General features: G+C 46.1%; 1 protein-coding gene across 3 annotated transcripts in view; it reads right to left on the bottom strand.

Annotated features, from left to right (window-relative positions):
* Nucleotides 1-2,597: 2,597 nt before the first annotated feature.
* The window catches only part of Cracdl (CRACD like), a 56,050-nt gene continuing 34,354 nt past the window's right edge, over nt 2,598-24,293 (bottom strand). For 2 of the 3 annotated variants that reach the window (XM_010643222.2, XM_010643223.2), the window contains 5 exons: nt 21,186-21,398; nt 17,200-18,775; nt 5,325-5,512; nt 4,081-4,291; nt 2,598-2,802 (listed from right to left, as the gene is read on the bottom strand). In XM_010643222.2, coding sequence (XP_010641524.1) covers nt 2,660-2,802; nt 4,081-4,291; nt 5,325-5,512; nt 17,200-18,775; nt 21,186-21,398 — 2,331 coding nt within the window. In that variant the 3' untranslated portion in view covers nt 2,598-2,659. The remainder of the gene's footprint in view (nt 2,803-4,080; nt 4,292-5,324; nt 5,513-17,199; nt 18,776-21,185; nt 21,399-24,293) is intronic. The other variant, XM_033761715.1, reaches the window with a different exon arrangement.

Consider the following 24,293-nt stretch of genomic DNA (forward strand, 5'->3'; position numbering starts at 1 on the left):
GTGAGCAGGTTTCTTCCACCATGCTCTTCCACCATGATTTTTCTGCCTTGACATAGGCATAAAGCAATGGAGCCAGCCAACCTTGCACTGAAACCTCTGAAACTGTGAGCAAAATAAATCTTTCCTCCTTTGTTATTTTTCTCAGGTATTTGTCACAGCATTGAAAATCTGACTAACATACATACTAGAGAACTGCAGGACTTTGACATATGTCCTAGACATTCCTGTTTCCCAGCTCAAGACAGACTGCTGTTACAGACTACATTTGGGAGGTGTTGAAAAAATTCTTTCAGTACTGTTCTTAGGGTATGTTTTAAGCCTCAACTAAAATACTAACTTTAAAACAAGCAGGGACTTTTTGCTTTTAGATCCAGAAAAAGAATATGAAAACCTGTTGCATTAGTTATCTATTGCTGTGTAACATTACCTCAAAACTTTCCTGGCTTAAAGTAATAATAAATGTTACTTCACAGATTTGGTGGGCCAGGATTTGGGATCAACCCAGCTGGGCAGTGTGGCCTAGGATCTCTCAGGAGGCTGCAGTCAATGCATCAGCTGGGCTGCCATCTTCTGATGACTCAGCTGGGGCTGGAGAAGCCAATCCCAAGAAATTGCATTCACATGGCTGCTGAGTTGGTACTAGGGGGTCTGAGTCATGTGAATGAACCACTAATTAAAGAATAGGCTTGAAGGAGATGGAGTTAATTTTATTCATCACAACTCTCCTCAGTGAGATGATTCCTTTTGTTCCAAAGAGCTCCCTTAAATCTGAGGAGCCATAAATGAATGTGAATCAAAGGCAGTCTTGACATGCTTGAGATAATCAAGGGAAATCTGTCCTGCTGGGGGTGGGTGGTGCTATGGTACGAAGAAGCCAGAAAGGGCTCTATACCCTAGGATGTATCTCTTCCTTGTGATACCACTTTTGTCAAGGTCAACTGAAACTTCTGGGTGTCCAATGCCAATGGCCACTCCTGTTCTCATCTGAGCTGATCCCATCCTAGACAGCTCATTATTCCTTTTTTCCTTTCAACATTTTTTTTTCTTACCTTGCTCTTGTCTGCTTCTTTTCTTGCTTCCCTTCCCACAGATCCTGTCTCTTGGCCCCTAGTTTTAATAACTAGGATGGATCTTGGCAGTCTTCTCTTCCTCTTCCACACCCTGAATTCTTATCCCATCTAAATAGTGCTGGTGCCCAATTTTACAACTTGATCTTGGTATTTCCATTTAGATGCTTAATGGAAAAACTGAAGATAAACTCCTTTCTGTGGGTTTTACTCTCTGCTCCTGCTTCTATAAATGATACCCTCAATTCGCCTGGGAGCTCCTCTAAGAGAATGTAGCTAACACAATCAATTTGGTTGGGGAAAAAAACTGTCCCAGGACTTTTTCAATAAGGGTAAACTCTATAAAGTTGTATAGTACTAAAAATCAGAAAAATCATTTTGATGAAGATGAAACACAAAAGTGGTAGTCCTAATGATATATGAAATCAAATTACAGTATATAATGACATTGTATGATCCTGACTCCAGTTATACAAATTCCCGTGGACTGGCTCATTCAAAGGAACAAACTGAAACTGTCTTCAAAAAGTAAAGAGAGAGTATATAACCCAGACACAATTCTGAGATTCTGTGCTTGGCTTCTCTACATTCTACATTTGTGGTTCCTTATAGACAATGACCCATAATCTGGTTTTCAATAAAAATGTGCAATTTAGGTGAATCAGGTGCTAAAGAATGACATCTTTTAAGAAATTTTATATTTTTACTATGCTGTATCATATACATAAAAAAACCTTTTATCTTCTGCCTTCCACAACGGAACATCAAAAAATTGGAGGGAGAGAGGCTCAAAAAATTGAAATTCCCCAGCCAAATCAATTGGGAGTTTAAATGGGGTCCATATGAAGGGAAACTCCAGATTCCACCTTTAACCTCGTGTTGCAGGATGCTCTCTGTGAGCAGAAATAACATTTGCATGCACAACCAAAGCATGTTTGAAACCTTTTATTAAACAGGCAATGCATTGTGCAAATGGTTAAGGACACAGATGCCAAGTGGAAAAGTTTAAAAATTAATCTTGGAAAGTCTATGGATTGACAAACCCTGCTATGTTCCTTCCTCTTCTCCTTACAGTGGCTATCTTCAGGAAATCAGACTGTCATGTAGCTGCTCTTAGAAACACATCCCTGTTTCACCATAAATGTCATGCCTAGTAGTAAACACGAAAGGAGAAGACAGGCAAGACAGTGGCTAGACACACAGGAAGCGCAAACATGAGCGCTCCTGGGATGGCTTCAGTGTTGGGCTTTCAGGGTGTCTGATTTATAAATCCACATTTCATTTGTTTTCTGCCTTGTCTGCAGCCTCTTTACCCAGGGAATTCTAAAAGACTCTCATTCATGCCCCTGGGTACAGGAATTCATTCCTGGATTTTTTTTCATTGTGGTTTTTGTTTGGGGCCCCGCTGGTCCAGGATTATGGCTGTTTTTTCTCTTTGTTTTGCTTGGTTCCTTTGCCTTTCTGGAGCTTGTCATAACTTGGTGACAAAAATCAATCTTAAGTTGCACAGTCTGTTTGCAGTGATTTATTGGCAGTTTTAAACTAAGCGGCCTGTCAAGGGAGTGGACATTCTTCGTTGGTGGGCTGCCAATTTATTTTATGATTTGGGGCATGTCACTCCAAGCTTGAGATTTCTTTCTGGCGAGTTCCATCCAGGAGGGCTGATCTGCACTGGCATAACTGGCTCTCTTCAGCTGATGCAACTCCTTCTCTGTCATCGCCGCAGCCTGAGCTGCTGCAGGGGGGACAAGAAGAAACACCAGACAGGAGTGTGGATGTTCACGAAAGCCCCTTGCACTTCTCTAAATATGTGTCAAGGTCTTACCTGTGTTCCCCAACAGAAACTTCATTAGTATGTAAATGTGTCACGAACACTTAGGCAGAGAATATATAATTTATGCGATAAGAGGTGTAAGAGCAGCTTAAACAGTTTTGGCAGTTCATAGAGTAAGAAATAGGGAGGAACTGCAGGAATGTCGGGGGTAGGTTATGCAACAAGTGAATGAAATTAATACTACTCAAACATCCACTTAAAATGGATAAAAAGGTAAATTCCTTGTTGTGTGCCTTTTACCCCAATGAAAAATAAATAAAATTCAAGAAATGTAAGGGTTGGGGTATAGCTCATTAGAAGAGTACATGTGTAGAGGCCTGAGTCCCTGATTTCAATCCCCAACAGCAACAACAACAACAACAACAACACAAAACAAGAAAGGGCTGGGGATGTAGCAGAGCATGTGCTTAGCATGTCTGAGACCCTGGGCTCGATCACAAGCACATTAAAAAAAATGCTGATACATGCAACAAGAGATGAACCTCAGAAACATTATGCTCAGCTAAAGAAGCTAGACATTAGAGAGCAGATATGTTATGATTTCATTTATAAGAAATGTTCCAAAAATGCAAATCTATAAAGACAGAAAGTAGACTAGTGGTTGCCTAGAGCTAGGGATGGGAATAGAGATTGTTATCAAGGGGGTGTGAGGTTTCTTTTGAGATGTTGTTTTTTTGTTTTTGTTTTGTTTGTTTTTTGGTACCGGGGATCGAACTCAGGACCTTATGCTTGAGAGGCAGGCTGCGGAATCACTGAGCTAAATCCCGGCCGAGGTCTCTTTTGAGTGTGAAGGAAATGTTCTACACTTAGGTTGGCCAAGGGTGGCACACTCTGTAGATAAGACACTCATTGGAACTACATCCTCACTGAATACACACTTACTCAGACAGGTTTTATGGTGTGTGAATTACATCTCAATAAACACTGCAGGAAAAACTCCATGGGGCAAGTAATTCAGCAAAACAAACAACAACAAAAACTCCAAACAACAACACAAAAAACAGCCAGGTCTGGGGGTGCCCATTACTCCCAGCACTTGGGAGGCTTCAGGCAGGAGAACTGCCACAAGTTTGAGACCAGCCTGGTCTACATAAGAAGTTCAAGGCCAGCCTGGACTACATAGTGAGACCCTATCTCAAAAAAAAAAAAACAAACAAACAAACAAACAAATAAACAAACCAAGACTGCAGGAACCATCCAGGACCATGAGTCCACAGTGCTTGGTAACACAGGCCGATCTCATACCCAAGTTCTGATGTGACAGGGAGATTCCCCTTTGCAGCCCCTCCTTGAGGCTCAGCTTGGCCCCCTGCTTCTGGGTCACCGTGGGCTTAGCAGGGGTCATCAGGAAAGACTTGCTGCGGACAAAGTCAGTCTGCCTCACAGGCTCCTGTGAGGACACAAGAAAGACACATATTGTCAGCCTCACAGACTTGGAGAAAGATAAACACAACCCAGGTGCATGAGTCACAAGGGACCTCTCCCAAGATGACCTGTGCTGGTGGCACTTTCTGAGTGAGCTCTGGCATATCCCCTCACTGACATCCAGCAGCAGAATGCTGAAGCTCTGACCAGTATGCAGCCTGACCCCAGTCCATATGTGCATTGTGGTTTCCCTGTCCCCCAACTTAGGCCTTAGTCCCAGATGCTGGATGACAGGGATTCCACATGACAGTCAAAATGAACTGGGTTTGGAAATGGTTTCATTACTTTTATGACACTTGGCCTGATAACATATGCTCTGAATGGATTAACACTTCATTTACAAATTCCCCAGCCTGCACATGAGTCTTCAGATCTGGATGTGACTGAGCTGTAGTTAAAAAGAGAGAAGCAAGTGTAGGCTTGGGCTTTTCTGACAGGGCTGAAACACTCTTCTGGACTTGGCACCTTATTACTGTGGCTACTAAGGGGATCGAAAAACTGTAGATTGGCTTGCTTCTAGTTGTCTGTGTTGGTGGAAGCTATTTACAATGCAGAGGGTAAAAAGGAACTCCAGCTTACTGCCACACAGCCCCAGCAGGTGGCCAGCACCAGAGGTGCAAGTGGGGCTCACTGATCACTGCATAGTGAGCTGAGGGAGAGGTGCCAGCACTGCTGCTATGCGTCTGATCAAGAAGTTATTTTAACCTCATTCCATTTTTCCAGATGTTGAGCTGTGTTGCCTAGGAGGCAAGGAGTAGAGAGCTGTCTCCACTAAGCTATTCCGTGCTTCTCTGCATCCCTAACAAGCCTAGCAAAGGGCAGGCAGGTGGCTCTACCATGGAGCCTATCATCTGGCACAAAACTGTGTTTGCTTCACTGAGCTCAGCCACACACCAGCAGCCACGATATGTGGTCATCTTGAGGACCCCAGCCCCATTCCTGGCCTGGTCCACTGCCCCTCCTGCCCCTCAGGAACGTCAAGTGTCTGCTCGTAGCACCTGGGGTCTCTCTGGTGTCTTGGCTTGCTTTCCTGTTTCTGACTTCAGGGTCCGAGTTCCAGGCTTGTCTTCCTGGCTTGACAGCTGGTCTGGGCCCCCACGCCGCTTTTGCCGTGCCATGGTGATCCAGGGTGGCGTGGGCTGCCCATGGTCTTCAGGACCTGTTGCTGCTGCAGGCAGACCCTTCTCTGTGGGTAAAGGCAGGAGGTTATGCAAGCCAGCCCCACCCCTCCAACCTCCCCCTTTGGTTCTCCCATACAGGGAACACTGTACTTTGGGTCACAGTGGCAGGGCAGGGGACAGGCAGTCTGGGGGCCTCTCTGGCTAGAGCATTGCTTTTCATTAAGGGGCTTTGTTTTCTTTCTGAAGATGCATCAAAGGGATTATGTATCTCTAGTCTGAACCACAGAATGAAACACAACTGCCTGTCTAAAGTCAATGTGCATCTTAAAGCTAACTTCCTCCCAGGGTACCCTTTCTGAAAGGAACTGAAAACACACACAATAGGTAAGAATTCTGTAATAGAATCCTGTCCTTTGAGACCAGCACACACTTCCCAACTCCTGATGTGTTCAGAGGCACAAGACACATTGTTGTCCTCTAATCACTTACCAAGGGCAAGAACAACCTCCTCTCTGTGGAGAGTGGCACTGTTTACAATATCGTTTTATGTTTTATTCCTTGTCCAGAGGACCCAGTAAGTGCCTGGCACATGGATGGTACTTGATGGCTACGTGTTTAATGCAGTCTGTATTTCTCATCTTATCTCTCCATGGGAGTTTTATAGCATCCGCATATCCTCTGCTGTTTTTCCTTAAAAAGCAAATGTTTTTCTGTTCTCCTTTGATTATTTCTTCATGCTTTGACCAATCACATCCTCTGAACTTACTACCTTAGTCAAGAACATATTCTGAGCAATTCTGTCAAGGTTACGAGTACAGGGAGAGAAATGTCCATCCCCAGATTTATTTTATGCCCAGGGCCTAAAGTAGCCTTGCACATGGTAGAAAGTGCTTCTCTTGAGCATTGAGCTACAGCCCCATCCCTATCCCTGCTTTTACACCGGGGGCAGAGTGGTGGCTGCTGAAGGCTGAGGCAGCTCCAGCACCTGACACCTAGCACAAGATATGGTTCTGTGAACTCCTCATGCCAGATACTTAGGTTCTCCATCTGAGTCACAAGAAATGCTTTAAACAGCAGCAAAGAAGGGTCCAGGCCCCAGGTCAACATCTCAGGAGGAATGAAGCAATGCACACTCATTCTTCCCATTTCCTCATGGGAAATGCAATCTTGTCAACAACACAAGGAGGTGGAGCTCTCCTTATATCAAGAGCAGGCTGTACTGTTCATGTGTGCATGCCTTTCCACATGTATGTGTTCCTATGGTCATGTGCACACCCCACAGTAAGCCCTGCAGCTGTACCGGGCAGTGCCAGTGTGTGATAAGGTGACCCAAAATAGCAGTCACCCATCACTGGGTCAGGCAGGCAGCCAAGATCTTTCACCAGCTATTTCTTTCCTTTTTCGGTCTCCCTTTCTTCCCCAGCCTTTCCTAGTATTCTGCATCTTCTTTCTCAGCTTCTCCCTTGTCAGTAATGCAAATGAGTGAAGGGCCCCTGGTTCCCCCAGACCTTTTCACAGAGGCATTCTCTGTGGCCAGCTACATGGGCTGAGAGAAGCAAGAGATCACAACAGCAGCCTCACAACAGGTGACCCAAGAAGTGGGTGGTGGGCTGGGCACTGTCTACACTGCCAAGCTTCATAGAAGTCGCACCCTTGTCCCAGGTAGGCTGGGCCAAAGCTGGGTGATAAGTCATTCCGCTCTGTGGTAGGAGGCCTTGATGGCTCTGTGTGTGTGTGTGTGTGGTGTGATGGGCGATGGTACTGGGGATTAAATCCAGGGCCTTTACACTGAGCTACATTCATGTCCTTTTTTTACTTTAACACAGAGTTTCACTAAATTGCCATCCTCCTGCCTCAGCCTCCCACACTGCTAAGATCACAGATACGTGTCACCATGCCTGCTTTTGGTGGCCTCTTTGATATGTTCCCTTATCCACTGCACTTGGCACCCACTTTAGGCGTAGGGGTTCTGGGGTATGTGTTATACTCGACCTGTGGAAAGCTTGAGAAGAGAATAAAGACCTGGGTAAATAAAGAAGGCTTCAAGGGCCAAAGTCCTTACAAAGTGACATCTATAAAGCACAAACATTCAAGGTGAAGGTTGCTTAATCTACTGAGGATTGGCTAAAGCCAACTGACCTCTCAATTTCTCCTCTCCAAATGACAAGGGGGTTAAACTGTTAACTGTGAGCATTTCTTAGACCGGGGAGCAGCAATTCCATGTCCTCCTTACTGAGTGTCTCCAAGAGACTGAGTCCCCACCCACAGCTGCCCCAGAAGGAGAAAGCGGCAGGCTGGTCTGCTAGAGCACAAACACAGAGGTACACTTCCAGAAGGCAAATGCTGCAGACCCAGGAACCTGCACAGTCACAAAATGCACTTCACACAACTTAACTTCATGGGAAAACGACTTTTGATCAGAGAAAACTAAACTATCATTGCTCTTATTAGTTATTTAAGGAGAAGATTCTGTCTAAGAAATACTCTTCTCCAAATTCCTTCCACTTCCTTAACATACTTTCCTAGCTCAAGGATTCATTGTGAAAAATATAATGTATAAGCATTCATTTCCACAGATCCTGTCCTCAGGAGTGTGATAACCAAGAGGTCTTCCTCCCTGGGCTCAGAGCAACAGAGCAGCTAATGATTAGCGCTGGGGCCTCCAGGGCTGAGTTTAAGGCCTCATGCTAGCAACATGCTTTGGGGCAAAACCAAAAACCTCTGGAGGTTCAATTTTAGTGTAAAATGAGAAAAACTGCAGTACATGTGCTTCCCAGCAGGACTACAAAGGTTCCATGAGACAGTGCACCATCTACACCTGCCAGCCTGGTCAGGGAAGACTCCACGAGACAACCCTCCATCTCTACCTCCCAGCGTGGCTGTGGGACAATCCTCAGAGAGTACTCAGTTCAGTGGTTGCTGCCTACATGCCTGTAAGAGTGTCAGCTGCTGTTTTTATTCCTTTGTTGCTGGTGTTATCAGTTTTCCCACTTGAGGAAGAATGTACACTTTGGTCAAATCCAGACACGATGGAGACCAGTGAGCTATTGTGCCATGAAATGAGCCCTTGAACTCTGCTCTGATAAGAAAATGCATCAAGGGCTGGGGATTTAGCTCAGTGGTTCTGGTGCCTGCCTTGTAAGTGCAAGGTCCTAAATTTGATCCCTGGTACCAAAAAAAAAGAAAAGAAAATGCTGAGTTGTACTCCAGCCTCTTGACCCTTTGATCCATAAGTACATTGTAATGCTCCTAGTTTTATAGGCAGCTAGTTTTATAGGTTAGACAGAAATTAATATACAGCCAGAGAAGGACTGGGCTCTCAAGGAAGTCAGCAGAAAAAATAAAGGCATCAGAATTGTGGCTGTGGGTGCCTGTGAAAAAGGTTAGGCCCAAGATAAAGATGCAGTGGCTAGGCCTATATGCTTCCCTAAAAGATAAACAGTAACTTGAGGTTATATTGTAATTAGTACCACTTGGACCACTAAGGCCAGACAGGCATCGGATGCTCAGGTGGGTGGGTGACCAGAGCATCTGGACCAATCCCTTCCCAAAAATGTTTCTGTTTTAGAAGTCAGAGATAAGCCAAGGTTAATGGTGTCAGCAACATACCCTTGCTACCTGCCTCCCTTCCCTATTTGGTCACTATTAATTAAGCAGCTATACTTGTAATCTTATTGTTGACAAGAGTTTGACCCACATTGTACCCACATTGTGACTTTGCTGTATAAATTACCTCTGACTAGAGACCTCGGTGGCCACCCACTCAGGACTCCTCCTGTCTCTCAGGAGCTATCTCCTTTTTTTTTTTGGAAGTAAAATAAAAAAGTTTACTCCATCGATGGGGATTTATGACACCTAATGGTGGTGCCCTGATTGACTCTCCCATTGGGTTATGACTCCTTCTTTTATAGGGTTTTACAGCTCAGTTGGTTACACTGCATTTTCACAGCTCACATTACTCATACCCAAAACATGATAGCAAGGCAGGTGAATTTCAACCCAGTGGCAGTTCTTTGTCAGGGAAGTTACCTTTAAGATTTATTCAAAGGAGCTATCTTTTAATAAGCCTTCCTACTCTTAACTGACATTCTTTCTTGGAATTCATTCTTCCATTTCAGGGGACACGAACTCAGCACATCTGACATCTAGCGGGCTGTGAGTTTATTTCTCTCCTGTCACTAGCAGACTTCATCTTCCCGTTGTGTGTGCTTAACTGCCTGTCACCCCACAGGGGCAGTGGCCTCATCTTGTCATTTCTGCATCCACTGTGTCCAGCATGGACCAACAGGGGTCTCAAGAAGGCTGCCGTGCCCCTCAGGCCTGCTGCATTAAGGAGGAACCTAACCACGGCCCCCATGGGCCTTGGTTCTATCTCTAGAACAGTGCTCTGATCCTTTGTGTAGATACTGTCATTTGGTGGTACAGTGTTGAGTTTCAAACACAATTCTTCCAAGGTATTTTTCAGATATGTTATTAAATTCTTTAACTTGTAGTGGGCAGAGAATAAACTTTTTTGATTCTTTTAAATTTAGTAAGAACTCAGAATATGCTCTATCTTTGTGAATGTGTGCGCTTTCTTTCTTTTTTTTTTTTGGTACCAGGGATTGAACTCCTGTCCTTGCGCTTGAAAGGCAGGCCACCGAACTGCTAAGCTAAATCCCCGGCTCCTGAATGTGTGCATTTTCTATGTGCACTCACAAAGAGTACGTATTCTGCTGGGGGGGTTGGATGTCCTATAAATATCAACTAGTTCAAATTGCTCAAATCATATTGTACAAGACTGTATTCTTCCCAATTTTCAGTTTGCTTATCACCACAGGTTATTTTAAAAAATCTCTATCAATTCTTGTTTCATCTATTTTGAAGCTCTATCATTCGAAGCATTCATATTTAGGATTGTTTTGTATGTGTGGAAAATCCACTGCTATTAATTCACCAGTGTTATTAGGTAATAAACCAGTTTATCTCTAATAATTGTCCTTTTTCCTGAAAGCTTCTTTGTATGATACTAATATAGCCAGCCTAGTTCTAAAATATCTATTTTTAAAAAAATAACCCCTATTTCTTTGCATAGAATTTCTATCTTTCATTTCAGGAGTGCTCGCTCTTAGTTCTTGGAATAAGGTTTAATAGTTGCTTTAAAGTCTTTGCCTAGTACTTCCAATATTTGGATTGTCTCAGGGGTGGCATCTGCTGATTCTCTTTTTCATGGAGAACTTTTTAGGTTTTATCTGTATGTTGGACAACTTTGGTTTGTATCTTATGCATTTTGAATACTACACTGAGATTTGGTCTTTGGGGTCTCCTCAAAGGTTTCACTGTGCTTATTCAGTTTGGTACCTGCATGGCTCAGGAACAGGCCAGCAGGTCAGACACAGATACAAAGGCTCAGATATCTCCATCCTGCCATTTCTAGCCCCTACCTTTTCACAGCAAGAAAACTAGGGTTTGACTTCTCTGTGCTGTAGCACTCTCTGGTGAGTAGGGCCACAGCAGGGCAGTTTCAAGAAAAAGGAGCCTGCAGGACCATCTACCATGACATTGTCACTGGTTCCTGTGAGGATGAAGGGTACAGCTTCAGGACTAGATTTCCTGGAGGTGGGGCAGATAGTCAGAGGCTCTGAACCCAGGTGACACTGACGGGAGGCAGGTGCCTAGAGCAAGACTGGAAGTCCTAAAGGACCTCTGCCCTGGAGGGGGTACTGCCACCATCTTTGGCAGGGTTGGAGGTGGGCCACTTCCCTGCCAATCCTCGTCTGTGGTAGGGCTACAAGAATCAACAGCTTGGACCTACAAGGGACATCTTTGCCACTGCTACCAGGGTGGGTGATTCCAACTTGATGCTGTCACAGAGATGGAGTGAGAACTCTACCCTGCAGGGATGCTGCCACTAAGAGGGGCTTGCTGCCTGGCTGCAGATGCTCGAGGGAGCAGGGCCAAGACTGCCATGCCTGCTCCTGCAAAGCCTGCTGGTGGCACAGATGACCCAGCCTGGAGGGGTTGTTGGTGCTACTAGAGGCAGGCAGCAGGTGCTACTTTGCTGCTCAGTTACTGTCCAGTCAGTGCCAGGGTCTTGATCTCCCCACCCAGGCCACCAACTCCTAACCACCCTACAGGGTCCGTGGAGATTTGCTCTGTGCATTTTGCCTTGGGTTTTAAGTTGTATCAGTGTGAGAAATGGGTGACGTGTGTTTATCCATCTTGTTAGACGTGTAAGTTTATTTACTCTCATTCATTTGCAGTGTAGGGGTTTTAACTGAGGGCTTCATACGTGCTAGGCAAGCACTCTATCACTGAGCTACACCCCCAGCCCCACTAGTTATATTTGTAAGCACTGGGATTCCAAGGTGGTTTTCCTAGCATTTTAGGACTTTCAGTATAGCTCACATGCTAGGCAAGTGCTCTAAGACTGAGCTATGTTCTCAGTCCTTTTGGTTTGTTTATTTTGTTCTGGTTTGGGACAGGGTTATGCCATGTAGCCCAGAATGTGCCATCTCAGTCTCTCAAGCATGGGGATTACAGGTATGTGCCACCATGCTTGGCATATAGAAATATTATTAATGACTGAGGTTTCTGGCTAGAGTGTCTGGAAAGAGGGGTATTGAGAAACAAAACTAGGGTCAGGGAATTGATGAGAGATGGAATGTGAATACTGTGGTGACAGATGAGAGGCGTCCATCAGATGGTGATGGCTGAGGGAGCTGAGGGAAGAGGGAGCTTTGGAAACAGGTGGGTACCCACAGCCTGTCCTGCATGGCGAGAATCAAGGAGCAGTAGCTGCACCGGGAGGCCCACAAGGGTAAGAGGACATACAGGAGTAGAGCACAGGAAAGGCGCGGAAACCAAGGCCAGGGGGTTGGAAACACTCACTCATGAAAGGATTGAGAAGGGAAGAGCAAAGCTAAAAGGAAATACAGTAGTGAGAACGGCTGGCTTTCTTTAAAAATTCAGGATATACATATTTGTGGGTTTCTCCAAAAAGACTGAGCAAGGCAGAGTGGCACATGCATATAGTCCTAGCTACTGGCATAAAATTTCAGTTGTGTAAAATGAGTAAGTTCTAAAGATTTCTGTACACCGTTGTATTTTTAGTCAACATGGTACATTTAAAAATTTTTAAAAGAGTAGATTTCATGTTGACTGTTCTTGTCATGATAAAGAATTCAAGAGATATTAATGTATATTTTAGTAGGATATAAACACACACTCAAGTGCATATTATATTACTGTGTCATTAGAGAAGTGTGCCAATCTGAGTCTATTTTCTCCAGAAAATGTTTCTGATAACTAAAGACAAGATGCACATCCCTATGTTCTCTTGGGGGGTATCTAGATGCCACCTTCTTGAAGTCACCTCCTGAGGGTTGGGGGCATGCCCTTCTCCTGTCTTCTAGGGGCAATATATTGCTTCAAAGAGTCAGGAATGTGTTAAATATTAGGCAAAAGCATGACATGAATGAGTCAGGAATGAGTGAAGGCAAGAGGACTAGAATCTAGAAAAAGAGGTCAGAGCTCAGATTGGAGACCACTGTAGGTTAAGAATGGCAAAATGTTTAGCCACACTCCAACACATCAGCATGAGACCACAACTATGTACAAAATAAATCTCACACCCCTACACCCAGAAAGAAAATAGGTGGAAGGAAAGGTCATTGGGATGACAGCTGGAGAGTAGACCTATGAATAATTCATATTCCTATTCTCTCTCTGATTCTCTATTTCCCACTCTCTTTCTGGCACGACAGGAAAGTGCTCTACAACTGAGCTAAACCCACAGCCCAGGAGCGACGGTTTTCCCTGTATGCTTTCTGTACTTACAATGTTTCTGCACAAGACTCGAGCTCCTTTGTTCTCATTCTCACCCTGTGTGTAGAAAGCTGTTTCCTGACCTATAATTTAGCCTATGATGGACTGGTCCACTAGGAAGATGGGTAATGTCCTGTACAAATGGCGCCCCACGGTCCAATCCTCTTCTATAAGCCCTGCCTATGAGTTCATCAGGCTTGGAGGAGGCATTCTGGATATGTCATAAAAAATACTAATAACCACTTACCTACAATGGCAGATCAGCAAGGGTGGACCAGGTCTAGAAATAGTCCTATCTGTGCTGAGAAGCACAAATATGGTACTGGGCTTGGAGCAACCATGCCAAGGTTGATACAGTCATGACAGAGTCAAGAAAACACAATAGCAGTAATAAAGACAAAGGAAAAACTCTTGCGCCCCTAAGCTATTACTCACTGAAAGCATGATTTACATTTTTTTTTCTAAGACAATCTGGGCCTTAAGAGCAATTTTTACTAAAACCCACGACTCTTCACTGGAGCTTAACTAAAAGTAGGACAATGCTTAGCCTTCATTTTCTGCAACTCTGGGTCAAATCCTTTTCAGCTCCTCATACAGGCATGTTAGTCTTTCAGGGATTACCTGCCTAAAAGTTGGCAAAACAAGGTTTATCAGCCATAAATTTACCTAGCTTATCTCATTACCCAGCAAGACACCAGGATTAGAGATTTATGGGAACATTTAGCTACACCCAGAATCTCCACCGCCTTAGGCCTATGACTTTCAGCAGAGCCTCACATGACTGGGACTGTAAGCCATGAGGACCCCATCCATGCCAACAGAGAGGGACCAAGTGGCCTCTCGACCACCAGGATTCACTACAAAATCAGATTTGAACTACAAAATCAGCACTGACTTATGACTAACCAGACCTCAGCTGCTGCAGTACCCCACAAAACTGTTCTCCTTCCTTTGGTGGGTGGGTCACTGATCTTCATCAGAGTCAAGCTGGAGTCCTTTCTCGATCCTACCTTCTAATTAAAGCTTTTGCCTGTCAGTTCATGCTGTTGCTTTATTTTTAATTTCCATTATCACTAAAGCATGCTAGCTGGCGACTGCTTGGCCCTGTAAAGCTCAGCCTCTTTGGCAAACCAGGTCCTGGTGTTCATTACAGAAACCTTTGCATCTTTCCTTCCTCTGTGAAGGTTTCTCCATTTCTTCAATGGATTGTGGGGCATGGGAGAGAGGAACAGGAGGAGGAGAGAGGAGGAAGCAGGAGTTCTGGAACTCAAATCACCACAGCAGAACTGTACACCCATCTGGAACACTTCAATAATCTAACTTTACTGTGTCTGCCCTGAAAGGGACACAAGGAGATGGCAGCCCATTGGGGAGCTCTGGGCAGAGTACCTGCCACTATGAGATAATAAATAGCAGTAATTAGATCTTCCTGGAAAATAGATGAACATTGTTATTAAAACTTTTATTACCTATATATTTTATACGAGTCCGACTGCCTCCAGCTGCTATAATTTGGAAACAATGAGGATGAAAGTAGAAATAATAATAATGAATTAAACCACAAACACATCTGTGCCTGGGGAAGGTGGGGGCTGCTTCACAGATAGGACCCTACATCAGGGACCCTGACATTCTGCTGTGGTCTGCATAAGGCAGACCCAGACCCCCAAAGTTTGGAATGGGCCCAGAATGCACCCACAACCCACTTGTCTCTTAAAAACCACCCCCAACCAGAGCAGGTTCCTAGCAAAATGTGGGTAATTCCTCTCCTCCTCACTGCGTTACAGTGAAAATCATTACCTGTGCTCATAGCTTCTTTCACTTCAGAATTCACCTGACTGTTATATATTCATGGACGGACAAGACAATTCTCTCCTACTATTTAATGAAGCCCATAAAAAGTAAATGATGTATCACATTTCATAAATCAAAGAAAAAAAACCCCACAAGGTTCACTACAGATGGTGCTAGGTGTTGTGAGTGTAGACAACCTTGCAGCCTGGGCTGAGGGGGGAACCATATACAATTATGGGGCCAAGTGTTGCCCTTAGAAGCTTCTTTTCCAGTTTGGACTCTGACCTTGAGTTTTTAGGTTCCATTCACTCTGCAAGCCCTTGAGAGTCATTTTCATTGCCAGGCCACGAAGGTAGATGCTGCTAAGGTTGGGGTTTCATGCACAGAGCAACTCTCCTTGCTCTTCAAAATAAATTTTTTTTTAATCACTCTGCAGTCACTTCAATACTGTGCTGGGAGTGAATCATTAACTAAGACTTGAACATCCCCACACCCCAGCTCCCTTGCAGCTTATTCTAATACGGTGGCAGCAGCAGTAGTGAAAAATTTTTCTGGCTAAGCCAAGGGCCCCAGGGACCAACAAGGCCACATCTGCTGGCTCTTTGCACCTCCTGGTATCCTTGGGGTCTCCTTAGAGACCCAAAGCACTTTAGACTCTACATGTTTACTAAATTCCTAGATGGGAGGCAGAAAACTAGAGTATCTTTGGACTTATGTTTACATTGCTTTATTTATGCTAATTTTTCCTCCTATGTCCATCTTCCTTTTAGGGAGAAGGATTCCCCCAAGATAGCCACCAAGTTCTGTTTCCTGTGCCCCACAATATAGTAGCTAAGTGGCCTCCTGGACTTCTAGGGACCACTTAAAATAGCCAGAAACATTTAAAAATAAAATGTGCTGTGGAAAACTCTCTAGGACCCCAATCATAAACATGCATGACTCAAGTGTACGTGACTCTTGTTTTCTGGCTCAGATTTTGATAACTAAAAGACAGCAATGATGAATGAGACCTTACTTCTGCCACAACCTCCATCCCCAACAAGCTTCTCATTTCATCTGAAACACTGTAAGTGACAAATGTCAAAGAAGGAAAAAAGTCATCTATTCTGTCCTTGCTCATCTTAAAGGACAGTTGTTTGTAAACACTCTTTCATGCCGCTCCAGTCTTAACATGATCTCTTTTTTGGGACAGGAAATAAACACAGATCCTTAGCTTTCTGAAAGGCTTCCATTGTACAAAGCCACAAAGCCTTATGACTCCAATCATTCATGGATGCTTTCTGCGTGAGGCCAGGCCACATGAGCCTTGTTAGGATGAACAACGAAGAACTTCCTTGTGGGGGAAAGGTCTGAAGACTCTCATGGTTAGAGAAATGAGATTCTCATATCTCCCCCCGCCCCATACCAGGGATTGAACTCATGACCTTGTGCTTGCCAGAGATGTTTTGTTTCTAGCCAAGAAGCAGCTTTAGCCCTGGGAAAACCAACTGGCATCAAAATTAGCACACATGTCCCAGGATTTGGGGCCCTGCTGTGTTTCTGAGATAAAGGGTGGGAGAAGCATTGGAGGGATCTGCTGAGTAGCCCATTGTCTCTCAGAAAATATGCTGCAAAACACTTATTACATTCCCCGTTATGTCTACAAACCTGACTTCTCAGTATTCACTCAAAATTGTGTTTTTTTGGTTGTTATTGTTCATTTGTTTTCTTCCTGTACTAGGAATTGAACCCAGCTCCTCTGCACTGAGCCAAAACTCCAAACCCCTACCCACTTTCAGACGGGATCTTGCTGAGTCACTAAGTTGCCCAGGCTGGGCTCAAACTTAAGAACCTCCTGTCTCAGCCTCTCAGAGTGCTGGGATTATAGCATGTGCCACTGTTTCTAATTCTTAATCAGAGTTGTTATTGTTTTTGCAATGCTAGGGAACCCAGAGCCTTGGTTATTCTAGGTATGGGCTCTACCACTAAGCTATATCCCTAGTCACCTAACTCTTCTTCAAACGTGGCATCAGTGGTACTAGGAGGAACACTGATTCACCCTTCCATTTCCTTTGCATCAAGAACATTTACATTTTCCATGGACATTCAAGGAGAAATTCCAGCCATCCTCAACTTCCCACCTGTTCCCCAACCCCTCTTAGGCAGCTCTTACCGGTGCCTCTGCGTCCTGACTTCTCTGCCCCTCTGCTGTCCTTCCTGGGTTCTGCAGGCAGGGTCACTTTCTCCGGCTCTCCAAGGCTGGCATCGGGCATGTAGGCCAGAGTGAGACTCTGCAGCAGTGGCTTCCTGGGCAGGGGTGGCTTGGAACTGGGCTGCTCGGGGGGCCGCGCCTTCCCCTTTCCCTGGCTGTTGGGAGACCTGGCACCTCGAGGTGCAGGGGCCATCCCGATATGACCCTGCTCATCTTTGGGGAGCAGGGCCAGTCCTCCCCTTTCTAACCTGACCTCAGCACTGTGTCTCTTGATGCCCTTGGCTTCCTGGGAGGGGCCCTCTCTGTACTTGAGGGACAGGGAGGTGGACCGCAGCTTGACAGGGAAGGAACTTTTGTCCTCACATGGGGGTTGTTCCACAGTGGCCGGACAGGGCTCGCCCGTGCCTGGTACGGTGACCACAATGTCCCTTGAGTCTTGAGACTCTGGCTGTGCTGGCTTCTGAGGGTCTGATTTTCGAGTCTGGGGCTCAGGGAGCATGTGGAGGTCATCGAGGGCCGCCTCGCTCCTCCAGGCCAGGCCAGTGCGTGCCAGGGGCAATCGGATTGCAGAGACAGTGGGGACAGTGGGACCTTGAGGGCGAGGGCCTCCCGGGCGCTGCCGTGCCCTACATGATGACACTGAGAATTTCTTCACACCCCTCAGCTCCCCACCAGCAGCACCACGTTCAGTTTTCCGTCCCAGCGACCCCCTCTCAGGACCGCCCTTAGGGGACTCTGTGTGCTCAGCCTTAGGGCGCTCGGGGGACACAGCCGTGTTGCCCAGGGCTTGCAGGCTGGGCTCCTGCAGAGGTGACTCTGTGGTGGGTGCTGAAGATACACTGAGGTCTTCGGCCACTGTCATAGCTCTGTGCTTCAGGCAGCTCTTGGGCCCTGGAGGGCTCAGGGCTGGGATCACCACAGGCTCTGTCCCTGCTCCCTTGGGGCCAGGCAATGCCAAGGTGGGTTCTACCTCCTGCTGGACACTTTGATCTGGACTGTCTGGATTACAGGGTGTCTCCAAGGTGGTGGCAATGACAATCTCAGGAGGTGCTATGTCATGAGGTGCTGTTTCCACCGAGGGGACACTGGTAGATGATTCACTTTCTACATCTCCAGAAGCACAAACCATCTCTTCATCTCTGTCCCTGGCTGGGGGACATGGGCTTGCAGTGGACAGTTCCTCCTCTTGGATTTCAATGTTAGGTATGGGGTGCAGAGAGCCATCCGGTAGAGACAGGGACTCCACGCAGGGGGCTAGGACTGCCATGGGCTCAGTGATCTCTGGGGTGGCCGGGCGGCTTGAGGGGACATCCCCAAAGGAGCTCCCCTCCTCCATACTTGCACTGAGTGCTGAACTGTGCTGCAGGCGGGCACGTCTGGCACGGGGTCCCCCAGGCACAGGGTTTCTGTCCATCGTTAAATCCTGTTGCTCAGAGCTGAGATTCTCCTCTGTGTTGACTTTGGGCACTGGCTTCTCATCATATTCCTCCTCCTCGGGGGTGCAGATCAGGTCACTCAGGGATTCTGACTGTGCCCGCTGGGAGAAATAAAGATAAGAGACTATTGCTGCCGCAAATATTAGGAAGCTGAAGACTTCCATCTTCCTGAAGGCTTTCTGCTGAAAGCAGTGTGCCCCTGATGGTGGGACTGACTTAGACATTCACACACAAGTGTACTTTCTTAATCTCTCCCTTAGCAGTGGTCTATTTGGACGCTTTGCTCATACATTCTTGAGGACCCTCAAGACATGTCACTAACCTTGTGTGGGCCAGCCACAAAATCAGCAGGTACTGCTCATCAGAGTGACATCAATGGCAGCTGAGTATCTGCGCTCTACACTTATTTCATTGGATCCTCCATTCATCCCACAGAGGAAGTGACCATCCCCTTTTCTGCACTTGGATAAGTAGGAGCTCAGAGGTATCAAAACCTGGGTCAAGAGCACCTAACTGATAGGCAACCAGTGGCCCAGGGGACCAGCTGGGGCTCTTTTTGTGCTGCCTCAGAGTCGGTGTCCCATGTCAACATCTCCTGCCAGAGTCAGGCTGGTTCTCCTAAAGGACCATTCATACCACCGCTAACACTGGCAACAGCTCACCACAGCTTATAGAATAAGATCCAAACACTTCAGCTCCATTTAATTCATATCCTCCAGCCTTGTGCTGTTTTCCCCACTGCAGTCAAATCAAACCTAAGGCCCCATACAGGGGTCAGGGCAGAAAGGAAGTGTCCATCTCTGTCTGAGACCTGGGTCTTGCCTCGTCACAGCCTTGTCACAGGTATCCGGAGGCGCTGCTTCTCTTAACGTGGAGTTACAACACTCCCTGCTTCTGGCACTGCCTGGGTTGGACTGAGGACCAACTGGTATTGTGAAACATGGATACAACCATTTGTGGGTGTTCTGCTTTTACTGAGCCTGGACCCACACACAGCAAGGTTCCGTGCAGCAGTGTAAAATGCTGCAGTCACAGCCCAAGGTTCCCAACTTCTGCTGTGGTGGGAGCAGCAAAATACGCTCAAATGTGTATTTTAACTTCATAATAAACAACATGATATTGCTGGCCAAGTTTTTACTGTGCAAGATGGGGTTTTTAAGATAAGAGCCCTTTTTATTATTTTTTTCCAGAGCTCCAAAAGAGTCAGAGCCTTGATGTCATGGAGACATTGACTCCTTGGCGACACAGCAGGACTAGGAAGAGACTGCAATGGAGACTGAGCATATATGAGCTTGGAGGAAGGGGCGTGAAAGAGTGGGTGATGGAGAGAAGGGGCCCAGCTGCTACAGGGGATCGAAGAGCAGGGCAAAGCAGACCTCACTGTCCTGTGAAGCTCAAAGGGACAACAAGCCTCCACAGATGTGCCGGGGGCAGGAGGGGGACAGAGGGGATGGCATGCAGCTCTTCTCATCCTTGACTAGGAAGGAAGCATCTCAAAGCAGTTGAGCCCCAAGAGGGGCCAGGGCAGGGAAGAAGGACCTCAGGATGGAAGGGCAGAGGAGGCTGTGAACACTGATGGACAGAGATTTACCAACTTGGGACTCAACAGCGAATGGAGGAATAGCAGTGACCCCTGGGAAAATATGGACACTGCTGAGAATTTAAAATAACCACACCTTCTCACTATGAAGCAGAGAAGGGGAAAAGGGATAGGAGAGACATAGAAAATAGAGAGTTTAAATTGACTTACGACCCTGTTGAATGTTTTCCTGAAAGTGACTACCTCAGTTTTTCTGTTATTCTACAAAATAGGATTCAACAATGAAGTCAAATTCAAAAGTCAAGAGAGAAGCTTGCAGCTCTGTGTCAGGAGAGCAAGAGGGACTACTGTGTTATATCTTGAGGACAATGCCCCCAGGTCCTTTCAGGCTGTGGCTGATTACACACACCCCTGCCCCATCAGGCAAGGGAGAAGACAACCTACATGGACCACTAACCCACCAGCACCACAGGGCCAAAGTACCCCATGAAGCAGGTGATCAGCTTTCAGAACCATGACATGCTGATGCTCCCTGACCACACGCCCAAAAAAGAGTCGTGTCCTCATGCTACTGAGCAGGTCCTTGTCCAAGACAGTAGTTTCAGCTTTTTCCGTCATTAATTCATTCACCCATTCATTCCTTTGCTGGTGCACTCATTCATCCACTTACTAAACATTTACTGCATACCAGCTCTGTGACTATCACAGAGGCCAGAAGTTGAGCTGGGGATAGGGCTCAAAGTGAGCACATTCATTTAGGAAGGTCACTTCTGCCTGCATCAAGTCCTCTGAAGGAACTGAAACGTCCCCCTGAGGCTCTCTGGGGACAGGAACTCTGCGCTGAGCCCCCAAGGCTGAGAAGAAGCCAGCCAGGAGCACAGCATCAGGGGGAAGGAAAGATGGGAAGAAGTGGAGTGGGGTGCATCAAGCTTGCCCATTCAGTGCCTGTGCAGAGGAGGAAGCCTGATTACCGAAGAGAGCCGCCTCATTTTACTTGATCGCTGGTTTCTTGGCTTAACCAGGAGCTTGTGCTTGGCTGCAGAGTTGTCCAGGCAGGAGGAGGACTCTGGGGGGTGGCTGAAGTCAGCCACGGGTGCCAGGCTGCTATCAGAGGTCCGGGAGGAGACGATGGCATCGCTCATGTGATCTGGAGACTGCGGCCGGGATGAGGACACTAAGCAGACCTTCACAGGATGAGGAGTAAACATAACAAGCATTAACTTCATGGCTAGATATGCAAACAGCCCTTCATTGTGTCCTGCATGGTCTGTGGGCTTTATCTGGGAAGGGACCTGTCCAGTCTGGCTCTTGACAGGGAGCATTCCAGGATATGACCACAAAGGTCATATGCATGTCTGAAAGTGCCACAGTGAAACACCATTTTGTATAATTACTATGCACTCATAAAATAAAAAAAAAATGTGAAAAAAAGTAAGCCAAATAAACAGGAATTCAAAGTGTTGGGCCAAATCCTGGACACCTGCATCCCCTGCCTGAGACACAGCAGACCACATGTGACCAGGCTTCCCTAGCAGGAGGACCTATGTGCTCTCCCTCTCACAGCTACTTTGTCCAGTGCAACAGTCCAGCCCAATGTGCAAGGGCAGAGGAACCTGCACTGTCTCTGGAAGCTGAGAGGCTGGCCCAGAGGTGGGAGTTTAGAGACTGGGGCACGGAAGGTGCCAAACCCCACCCATCTTAGTGGAGCACTGTTTGTTCACTCTAAAAAGTCTCTGCATCCTCCTGGAGAAGTCTGGCTTAAAGTTGCCATCTGGCAATTTACAGATATGCTACTGTTTATACCTCAGCAGGAGGAAATGATAGTCAGCAAAGAGCAAATGTGTTCTCAGTGTGGAAGGAGCCACATGCAAAAACACCTGTCCACCAAACGTGGTGAGCTCCTCCACAGAGCAGGCACTAAGTGGGTTCTTCTGCAAAGCTTTTGTGTGTGCGTGTGTGTGTGCGTGCATGCATGCACATGTGTGTGTAAAGCACCTGGCACACTAGTGGCACACTCAGCCCAGAGAAGGATTGAGGTGCAGGGGGAGAATCCGGGAGGTGCTAGGCTTTGGGCAGAACTCTGTGATCCTCAAATGAACCAATCAACCAACCAATCAACCAGTCAACCAACCAAGTAACCAACTAGCCAACCAACCAACCAACCTCTCTGTTTGAACGTGGTGCTCTGTATCAGTGTCATAGTTACATTTTAATTTAAGGATATAATTTTGGTCATCACACAATGATTTAGTAAGTTCTTCTGAGCATAGTCTCTTCTGAAAAGAGCCAGTGCCACCCCCTGCCAGTGACCTCTAGGACCACAGGAGAATCTTTCTTCACTTCCTCTCCATGACCCTGGAGCCCTGAATACAGCAGGTGGTCAGCAACTTGACTGAAGTGGATGATATTTTTAAAGAAAACAGGCCCCAACTCAGAGACTATCCCTGCAAAGGGACAACCTAAGAACTAATTTTCCCTGTTCACATTAAGGTCCCTTCTACTGACCAATGGAAGTCTTACACTTGTTTTCTGTAATCTGCTCAAATGAGGGAGAATGGATCAGAAGTAGATATAATCTATTTTAGCTCTCTCTTAGCTAGCCAGATACTTGTGGGAATAAAGGAAGAAAATTGTTTTAAAATGAAGTTTCAGGCCTCCTGGCCATGACTATACTTAATGTCTGTAGCTTTGGTTTCAACAATGTAGCTGCTTACTCAGGAAGTCACCTTAGATTGGGCAAGTGACACCTTTCCTGGATAATCCTTCTCAGGGTTCATAAGCAGAATACAATCATACAGAATCTTTGATTTTCACCCTTGTGTAGAGGAACCATGTAGAGAGACTTAGTATGAAATATCTTTTTATCTTGGCCTGAGACTAAAGAGAACAGATCGGATGAGGTGCTTCTGCAAATGCAAATTCCACAGGTGAGAACATCATGGGCCTTGGTTACCCATTTATCAACCTTATGTCCTGCCCCTCCTCTACCTGGGTCTCCTGTGTCTGTACTACCTAGGCAGTTGGGCTGAGGCTCAGGCCCACCTCAGCCCCTTGGCTGAAGACCTTGCCATGGAGCCTAACTTCCTCAACCTCTGTCCCTTGCAAACCCTGCACCAATGTCACAGCTGATATCCATCCACCCCAGGGAACTCAACTCCTGTAGCCTCAGAACTCTCATTTCTTACGTCTGTCCCCATGATTGTTCTGAGAGTTTTCAGGGCTAGGAAAGACCAATGTCACAAGCGAGAATCATGAGTTTTGCTTTTGGTCCATGGTGTGACCACACAGGGTGGAGTGGACTGGGGCCTCTCTGGGTGCAATTCCATGGTGGCACCCACAGGGCATCCACGTCTGCACTGATTGCTCCCAGTCACCCAGTCTTTCCTGAAGTCTACACTAGGCAATTCTGGAAGCAGAGAATTTAAAACTCTGATATGTGGTCTTCTGTTGTAGAGAATGTGGCTCAAAGGTCCTTGAAGAAAAGGCTTGGGGTTCAGGAGTTTTCAGGGGACCCTCGGGTGGGAGCTGGTTTCCAAAACTTGTCCTCAGAAAGAAGATTGGCATTAGCCACCCTGGTCTCGCTTAATTTTCCCTCAAATTCTCTGTGTATACAAACTTCAGGTGACAAAGATGCTAAGGCTTTAAAAGCTGGAAACTTAGAATGTGACCAGTTAGGGATATAATCTTAACACAATCCCATGAGTTAATTCGCATGGCAACGGATTTTTTAAATACTTCCTGAAATACTCACTTTGTCAGGAAATATTACCTTGGCTATGTCAACAAATATGTGATACTAAAGACGTTTTTTTCCCACAATGATCTTAAGTTTCCTTGTCAAGCATGTGGGCCCGGGGAAGGGGTCACACAAGATAAAATCACACAGCCCATAGTCTTATCCTCTTGGGACTTGAGACACCTTTGTATTAAATATTAAATACCATGCGTTATATAAGCACATTTTAAAAGGCTGCATTGTTTTTTTCTTCTCAATTGGCCAACTTTTGCAGAAAAAAATCTTTCTGGAAACAGAATGCAATGACTGGATCTTTAGAATCACAATGGCAAATATTTTATAT

Source organism: Fukomys damarensis, unplaced genomic scaffold (genome assembly GCF_012274545.1).
Source record: "Fukomys damarensis isolate Sample0158 unplaced genomic scaffold, DMR_v1.0_HiC HiC_scaffold_9, whole genome shotgun sequence".
Taxonomy (NCBI): domain Eukaryota; kingdom Metazoa; phylum Chordata; class Mammalia; order Rodentia; family Bathyergidae; genus Fukomys; species Fukomys damarensis.